This window comes from Sinocyclocheilus anshuiensis, unplaced genomic scaffold, assembly GCF_001515605.1.
Source record: "Sinocyclocheilus anshuiensis isolate Anshui unplaced genomic scaffold, SAMN03320099.WGS_v1.1 scaffold1003, whole genome shotgun sequence".
NCBI lineage: Eukaryota > Metazoa > Chordata > Actinopteri > Cypriniformes > Cyprinidae > Sinocyclocheilus > Sinocyclocheilus anshuiensis.
In genome coordinates this window covers 280,093-289,296 of record NW_015542495.1, presented here as the reverse complement: position 1 = coordinate 289,296, position 9,204 = coordinate 280,093, and the positions used below count along the sequence as shown (strand labels likewise).

The window sequence follows — 9,204 nt, the reverse complement described above, 5'->3', positions numbered from 1 at the left end:
TCAAATATAAAACAGTTATTTTAAATTGTAATAATTTTAAAATATTAGTGTTTTACTAATAAATAAACAAAAAACCTGCCCCCAAAGTTTTGGTAGTGTACATCACCTAAAAATCAGTCTGGGACCAGTTGTTTAAATTAAATTTAAGATGAGTAAATATCATTTGTGCACAGATTCCACTTGTGCATTGACATTCATATTTGGACACTTGTGTCCAAATAAACTCTATGTGTTTGAGAAAGTTGCAAGGTTTAGTTTCCTTTTTTCTGACCGGACAGACTGTCTCCAGAAACACTATTACAGAAGCCCTCCTCTCGCTCACCCTTTTCTCTTTCACTTTATCTTTCTATTCCAATACATCTGCCCCTCACCCACCCTACATCTTCTACGTCTCTCGCTCTCTGTCTCTCTCCCCCACTGTGGGAGTGAAGTGTAATCCATGTGGATTATCATAGTGGGGAGGGCAAACTGAGTGTGTGAGCGTATCTGCTTCTGTTTCACTTCCTCCCAGCTGCGTTGAACATAACATGAGGGTGAGAGAATCCGAAAGACAGGTGGAACTGCAAAAGTTGCCAGCTGGCCAGTCAGTCCGCATCAAGACATCATCGGTGGGACTCTTAGAGGATTCATATAAACTCTGAGGAAGAAAGAGCATGATGAAGAGAATGATGAAAGGATGAGATGCAAGCATCAAGTGGGGATGATCAGGAATGGGGAGAAGAGAGCCAGATGTCATTATTTCAGAAGAACATTCTGGGAGGTTTTCTGTGTCACCCAAAAACACACTTTTGAAGCTTCCGGAGTGTCTTTTGGGCTCAATTTGATATCAAGACCAGACTGGGATTACCGCACAAGGTCTGTTTCAGGAGCTGGAGATCGTACACGCTGCTGTTTTATGCACGTGGCAGGGGTTGATGGGTAGGATGAGGAGCATCACACTGCTCTGGGTGCTGTTTTCAAGTTGGACCATCCAAACACAAGCTCAGATGAGGATATCACCTGAAACATGAGTTCAGTTCATCTCTGCATGAGCTTAGCTGTCTCAACATGCCAGCAACCCCATGAATACAAGATCTGCACGATGTAAGAGAGACCTTTATTGCTAAGTTCAACATAAATATTTCACACTTGCACTCTACCCTCAGACATTTATAGATGAACTACTAAAAGCACTCCTTTGATTCCTTGCACAGAACTGCAGTATTTCTCCAAATCTCATCTTAATGCTTGCAGGTCATGACCTGCACACCTCCTGTCACCCCTTGTATAAAGCCAAAAGACTGTAAGCCAAAGCTTAACCTCCACTGGCAACATTCACTCAAAATCCACACACACAGCTTGAACAGACTTTTTGGTCTCTCTGAGAGCTAATGTAGTTCCTGAAACTCAAACTACGGAAAACACCAACACAAGCTTTAATAAGCTTAAAATCTTTAGCGGTCAGAAAACTGTGACCCTGTGTTTTCGTTAACAACGGTTTCCCTCATCATTAATTAATGACGGCAGCCTGAAATCCTCCACTTTGAGAGCCACCACTGATCTTAAAAGAAACTGCATACTGCTGCTGATGTCAAGAATCTCCCTGGCATTACTGACCCTATGGAATTTATTTGTTTATTTATTTTTAATTGAGTTTTTAGTCCATATCTGCTAACATATAGATACAATTTATTGTTTTTGAAAGATGTTTGTTTTGCTCATCAAGGCTGCATTTTTTTATCATCAAAATCTGGTAAAATTGTAACAGTGAAATATTATTACAATTAAAATAACTGTTTAAATATTGTTTAAATAAGTCTAATTTAATATATTTTAAAATGTCATTTATTCCTGTGATACAAAGCTGAATTACTATAGTCTTCTGTGTCACATGATCCTTCAGAAATCATTCTAATATGATGATTTAGTGCTCAGGAAACATTTATTATCAATGTAGAATACAGCTTTTCAAATGTTTTTTTGTGAAAACCACATTTTTCCAGGATTCTCTGATGAATATTAAGTTCAAAAGAACAGCATCTATTTGAAATATAAATCTTTTGTATAACATTATAAATGTTTTTCCAGTCACCGTTTAATGCATCTCAGCTGAAAAGTATATTAATCTCTCATTTCCAATAAATAAATAAATCTTACTGACCCTATATTGATGACACATGCTACAGATTTTTTTGTCCAATCAAATTTTCTCTAGAATGAAAATGTCTCTCCCCCAGACATTTCATTTCCTGAAATATCAGTTATTTGATATGAACTTCTTGTTTATAGATCTATCTTAAAAGTAATCTCATGCTCACATTCTGTTGTCTACCGGGCTATGATATTGCTTAAATAAAATGCAAGGAAGATGTAATGCTAATGCTTTTTGTTTGTGTTCTGAACAGGGTTCAACAGTGGGCCGATGCCTTTGGAAAACAGCTTTTGGCCTTGTCAAACAGATACTCAGGCGCTCAACTCTTACAGAAGGTTTGTCTATTGAAAATCTGACTTTACCCCCTCATTTCAATCCGAACAACAAAGCAATCAGGGATATTTCTGATATTGTCTGATAATCTGCAGTTTTATCCGTAAATCACTACGTTAGCAATGTGTCTAACTGCTGGTAAATGTCAGATGCAGCTGTGTCCAGTTATCTGGCATCTGTTTGAATTTCACAACACTCTAATTAACATTACTTTATACGGTTAACCACAGCCTGCAAGCAGCCCATCTGCCTACCAGAGAGTCATATAACGACCAGTTTATATCTGACCTGAATATGTGGGCGTGCTTTACCTTAAGGGCCTTTATTAGTGCAGCACAACAGCAGGATGTGCCTGAACAGTGAGGCAGGAAGAGGATTAACCTTCCCAGACTGCTGCATCTCCTCCTCCCTCTATTCTTTTTCTCTCTTTTTTCCCCCCTTTTGTTTTTGTGTCTCTAATCTAAGCTCAGAATAAAGCCTGGTACTCTTACAGTGTTGTGTGGAGGTGGATTATCCCTGTCTGACCTCCTGTTTCCTCCTGGCCTACGGGCAAAGAGCAGGACTCTTTGCTTTGGACACAGATTGAGATTCTGCTGTCATTGGCCTTTGATACTGAACAATGATCTAGAACTCAGCCTTTGCTTTTGCGGCTATCAGAGTGATTTGCTGTTTGTTATTTTCCGAATACTGACTTCAACAGCGCATATAAAGCTTTTGTCCTTCATTTAGAATTACACAAATGTAATGTTTGTGAATTGCTGTGATGCTTATCACAGTTCCTCAGTAGTTACAGATTCATGCTTTTTTCTTTTTTGTTATTGCCTGTTGTAAAGTGACCTTAAGTTTGTAGAAAGGTGCTTTATAAAATAAAATGTATATTATTATTATTTAAATCTGCCAAGTTTTGTCTGTTTTTTAGGAGTAATTATTATAGGCTAACCCTCTAGTCTATAATAATTATAATTAGCTTTATATTAAAAACTAAAAAGACTATGGCATGTTGTCCTTTTATTTAATTAAATGTACAGTATATGTGTCTGTGTGTAGAAATATAAAGATGTGGAGCCCATAGTCAAGATGTGGGAAGTGGATGGTTTAAAGATGGTTAAGGAATTTGCTGAAGAAATGGAGAACATGCTGGGCAGAAAGATGAAATCAGTCAAGGTCAGAGATATCAGTATTTTGTCATGATGCTCTAGTAATAAAATGATAAAATTCTTACTATCAAAATAATTATTTATGGAAATCTTTGTGTGTGTTTTATATAGAGAATGGCAGAGACAGTAGAGGATGCAGATTTTTATCATGAATATAATGCAACATTAGAGGTGAGCTCTCTATCCATTCTTCCACCCCCTCAATCTTCTATTCATCTGTCAATCTATATTCAAATGTGCTTGTTCTTCTGCAGTTTGACTACTACAATTCCATGATGATTAACACATTGGATGAGGATGGGAGCTATGTGGCTCTGGGGGGAGAATTTCCTCTGGAGGAGAATGAACACTTCAACAAACTGCCTGTCAGTACCCAGCAAAGTGTCATACAAGTGCCCACCAATGTCTATAACAAAGGTGAGACGCAGAAATTAAACGCCATTTTCATCCCTAATTAGAAAAAGATCAAGCAAATTCTCTCTGTCTCTCAGATCCTGATATTCTGAACGGGGTGTTTATGTCAGAAGCGCTGAATGACATATTTACCAGTAACTCTGAGAAAGACCCGACTCTAACCTGGCAGTACTTCGGCAGTTCAACAGGATTTTTCAGACTTTACCCTGGTAATCATCACACAACAGCCTCACTCCTTTAAATGCACCATTGCAGATTACGGCATGAAAGCACAGTGATTATTCTTATTAACATATAAGACAAAAATGACAGTGTTTGAACATGCATTTCTGCTCATTCAGACACAGGACAGCGAGTTACTGGTGTAACTTGGAGTTACCAATTACTGGTGACAGTGACTCAGGCTCTTCTCTCTGCCTCTCTCATTCATCATCATGTCATCACACTATTGACACAGTAACAAAACCAATAAACTCAGGCTTTCCAGATCTTACACACATATGAACACAGAAATCCTTCCCTCTCTCATGGAGAGGAGACTGCAATCATATTCATTTATACACTCTTTAAGGTATCAAGTGGACACCTGATGAAAATGGAGTTGTCACTTTTGATGCCAGGAATCGCAACTGGTGAGTCTTAGAATCTTTCTATCCAAAAAAATATAAAAAATGTATATATATATATATATATATATATTATTAAATATTAATTAAAATAATAATTAATCTGACACAGCATTTTAAAAATGTGACGGTCATGGTAGTATAAGTTCAAAACAGCGACAAACGTTGGATTACTGATTGTGATAGAAGTCTTTCACCTCTATTAACTATCGAGAACTCAAGGAGACATCAAGACTTGGCTGCAGTCCAGGGTCAAGGAGCAGAAGGACTGATCTCAGTGAAAGATTTTAATCTGGATTCCTTTCCGTGACTGACAGTTGCATCTGCCCAGTTTCCTCAAACACCTTCTGCCAGGACTAATGTTATTACAGCTAATGCACGCAATCTCTTTAGCAGTAACGAACGCGGAGTACAAACCTTTTGTCTTGTGTTCCGTTCCTATATCTGAACAGCTAGAGTGATCACTGTGGTGCGCTTATGAAATTTGAGTAGTTCTGTTACATTATTAAGTTACATAAACACAAGTAAGCTAATTAAAAATGTGTATACCAGGCTACTGCTGTTTCAGTCTCTCTGTCACCTTCTTATTGTGATCTCATTACTTCCTTCTCTCAGAACATTACGTAGATGAGATTTCACACGCTGTTATCCGGTTGAGGAATTATTACTGTGAAAGGTCTCGCGTGTTTGTCAATGGCCATGTGAGCTAGTATTATTTATATACTATTTTAGCATTCATTCATATTTTGAATTAGCTTTTATTTTTATGTTTAGAGTTTTTATTTTAATTTTAGTTTTGGTAATTTTGTTATTTTATTTAAATACCTCTATTTAGCTTTCATTTATTTTTTCATTAATTTATTTACATTTTCTTTATTGCCAGCTTAGGTTTTTCATCTAATATTTATCTTTTAATTCAGCTTTATTTCACTAAAATTAAAAAAATTTTAATGGTTGCAGTTAACAAAACTGATCTGATCTTGTAAGCATTTCAAAAAGCCCTTTAAAAAAGATTTCCATCATTTTTTTTCTCCTTCTCAGGTACATCCAGGCAGCCACGTCCCCCAAAGATATTATCATCGCTGTGGACATTAGCGGTAGTATGAAGGGTTTGAGGCTCACCATTGCTAAACACACCATCAACACCATTCTAGACACACTTGGCGAAAATGACTTTGTCAACGTCATTGCGGTAAGAACAGAAATCCTCTACGCTGTGTCCTAACCAGACATGATCAGATCAAGTGGCAAGTTCCTCTATGTAAATCTGGGTTATTATCTTAAATAACACCTAATATTTTCTGTCTTTCTAGCACAGTGATTACGTCCGGTATGTAGAGCCCTGTTTTAAAGGCACACTAGTACAGGCCGACCTGGATAACCGTGAGGTAACATTTTCTTCACTTGCACAGAGCAGTGAATTCAGCTGCCATATGAGATTTTAATATTTTCGGCATCCTATTTATTTCTAGCACTTCAAACTTTTGGTGGAGGAGTTGCAAGTGAAAGGTGAAGGAAAGGTGAAGAAAGCCATAAAAGAGTCCTTCAAGATTCTCAACGAGGTGTGTTAGTGTTTGAGGGAAGGAATGTATATCCATATGGAAATGTTGATATATCAAAAGTTTGTTTATGTGTGTAGGCAGCAGCAGAAGGCAAGGGGAGTTTATGTAACCAGGCAATCATGCTGATCACTGATGGAGCCATGGAAGATTTCCAGCAGGTGTTTGAAGAGTTCAACTGGCCAGAACGCAAGGTACCAAACGCACACAAACACACACTATGGATACTCGCTTTACCTGTGTGCATATAACACAATGATAACACAATACGCTCTCAAACAGGTGCGCGTGTTCACATATCTGATTGGACGAGAGTTAACATTTGCTGGCAATGTCAAATGGATTGCTTGCAACAATAAAGGTGAGATCTACCTTAATTAAACCTGAGCATTGTGGGAGACTACCTGAGCTAGTGAGGTCTATTATTTGTACAGAAAATGTGCACACTTTGTACAGTATTTATGATGCATGACTTTATTTCCAGTGTTTCCTACACAGCTGATTTCCTACACAGCCTTTTCTAAGCACCATAGTTTCATTTTCCATTAATTTTTAGGGATGAACAAAAAAAAATTAAAAAATATATTTTCAGTTTTCGTTTTGATTTTACAAGTTTTCTTATTTGCTTTTGTCATTTTCTTTTCTTTTTTTTTTTTTTTGGTGGGTGGGGGTGGGTATAGGTCACTATATTTCTATATAGTGTTCATTCATTTCTTTTCCCAAATTTTTAGTACCTCATTTCTGTTTCCAAGGCAACATTTCTAATTTTTAAGTTCAGTTTATTAAAAGTTTAATTGTTTTTATTAAAGTTTAATATATATTTTACTTTATTTCAATTACCTTTCTTTTTTTTAATTTAGTTTTAGTTAACAATAACAACGCTGATTACTAAAGGCAGTTTGACAGACCTGTGCAAAATTATATTGACAATAGAAATTTCCATGACTTTTTAGATTTTATTAATTTCCCTGCCTTCTTCAAGCCTGGAAATAACAATGTAACTAAATCTTGATATTTCCCTTTCCACAATCTGTTCTAACAGAATTATAATTAAATTGTGTGACAGCTATGCCCTCTGCTGGTAACAGATACATCAATCAATCACATTTTCTCATTACTGCTGTTTTTGTGTGCTTGTAATTAGATTACTACACTCATATCTCTACTCTGGCGGATGTACAGGAGAATGTGATGGAATATCTTCATGTGCTGAGCAGGCCAATGGTCATCAACCATGATCATGACATCATTTGGACAGAGGCTTACATGGACAGTGTGGTGAGCTGCTTACCTTTTCTCCTTCAATCTTTCCTTTTGAACATGTTAGTACTGTACACAAAAGGTGATGTTTCATACTGTCCCAAAACTGCATGTTGATCATTTTTGCCTTCATTAATTTTGAACCTCTCATGTTGTGATTTCTTTCCTGAGAGTGATCTCATTATGTCTGTTACTTCATTATGTCTGTCATCCCATTCCAGCTACCCAATACAGCTGAGGTAAACGCTTTCGTTCTGCGCAGTAGATCAAAAATGATCCTGTATGCCTTAAAGCAGTAGTTCACGTTTTCTTGTCATTTAGTTCCTAAAAGTTCCTTGTTAGATACAATTTAGTCATAATTAGAAGTTCTGATGCCTGTGAAGGTTTTAATTTAATCGAATGTCTGGTAGATTTTCAGTCAAAAACTAAAGGAATTCTCACAAATTCCATTTACAGGTCTAGATGTAACGTGCTGTTTAGTGAATCCATTAGGAATGCATTTTTTATGAATTTCTTTCTTTCTTTTTTGCTAAAGACAGTGTATTCTAGGTGATTGACAAGTCTTACATTTAATGTGATATGCAGACTAAATTATTTTAAGTGCTACACATATTTTCATTGATTATGGGATTTAAATGTGTTACATGGAGCTGAGAGGGCAAATTTGAATTTGTAAGATTTTGACTTTTTTGAAGATTTGAATTCTGTGGAAATCTGGAGATGTTTCTTTGGAATTCTGTGGGTGTACATTTTGAAGATGGCTACACTGCCCTACAAAGGCAAGAGACAGTAACTACACTACTTGAAAATCAGGTCTCTTAGACTATGATCTGTCTTGTGACAGATGGGTTTGACTCCACTGTTTGGCTCCACACACTCAGAAAATTGATATTAATTCAATAAGAAACTCTGATGCCATTTTCTCAGTTTCAGTGTTGGTGTAGTTACTGTATTTTGCCATTTGGTAGAACAATAAGAAACTGATTTTACCTACCAGAGAAGCACCTGCTCTTAATGGATGTGTTCTATGGTCTTGTTCAGCTTGCTGTCCACTTCACAGGCCTGGCTGGGATTTACCATTAATTCAGTCTATGTCGTCTCTCTCTTCCTCGCTCTCTCTCTTCTTTCAGCTTTTTAACACACAGGCTGAGAGTTTGCTGTTGATGACCTCTGTGGCCATGCCTGTGTTCAGCAAGAAAGAAGAAACGGTGAGTTGCCAAAAAAACAAACTTAAAATCTTCAGCTCTCCCAACCTGCCTAATATACTATTAGAGAAAAGTGTGGCTCCACACACACACATAATCTCTTTCATACAGTTTTATCATGTAATTCAGTCTCATTCAACAAGGAGGGCAGAAGAATTAGTCATGTGTAAAAATGAAATACATAATTAAAATGATATATTACATAAGGACATTATAGTTGTCATGATAAAATGGCTTAAATGGCTAACTGAATGATTAAAAAAAATCACTCATAACACTGAAAAACACAGTCACTTCCTGGCGTACCGCTGTAAATTGCAGAAAGGGAACTGAACAACTCTTTTTAGCGATGCGAATCACCGGGATTAATTAAAACGCTCACAGCTTAAGTTTTTTCATGTTAATGTGGCATGTTAAACTACATTGGGAGTTCGTGATATTGGGATCTTGGAAAATGTACAGTGTACACTATACTGGAAGCTCGTCACATCCGTTTTAAAATCATCCCTTATAAAACGT

At 36.8% G+C, this 9,204-nt stretch overlaps 1 protein-coding gene across 1 annotated transcript in view; it reads left to right on the top strand.

Annotated features, from left to right (window-relative positions):
• The first annotated feature begins 505 nt into the window (after positions 1-505).
• The window catches only part of cacna2d4a (calcium channel, voltage-dependent, alpha 2/delta subunit 4a), a 40,655-nt gene continuing 31,956 nt past the window's right edge, over positions 506-9,204 (top strand). Inside the window, exons 1-15 of the mRNA XM_016493747.1 lie at positions 506-1,006; positions 2,385-2,466; positions 3,512-3,628; positions 3,733-3,792; positions 3,876-4,038; positions 4,113-4,244; positions 4,607-4,667; positions 5,703-5,853; positions 5,975-6,049; positions 6,134-6,223; positions 6,301-6,414; positions 6,503-6,581; positions 7,365-7,498; positions 7,702-7,719; positions 8,611-8,688. Of these exons, the coding sequence (XP_016349233.1) occupies positions 915-1,006; positions 2,385-2,466; positions 3,512-3,628; positions 3,733-3,792; positions 3,876-4,038; positions 4,113-4,244; positions 4,607-4,667; positions 5,703-5,853; positions 5,975-6,049; positions 6,134-6,223; positions 6,301-6,414; positions 6,503-6,581; positions 7,365-7,498; positions 7,702-7,719; positions 8,611-8,688 (1,446 nt within the window). The 5' untranslated portion in view covers positions 506-914. The remainder of the gene's footprint in view (positions 1,007-2,384; positions 2,467-3,511; positions 3,629-3,732; positions 3,793-3,875; positions 4,039-4,112; positions 4,245-4,606; positions 4,668-5,702; positions 5,854-5,974; positions 6,050-6,133; positions 6,224-6,300; positions 6,415-6,502; positions 6,582-7,364; positions 7,499-7,701; positions 7,720-8,610; positions 8,689-9,204) is intronic.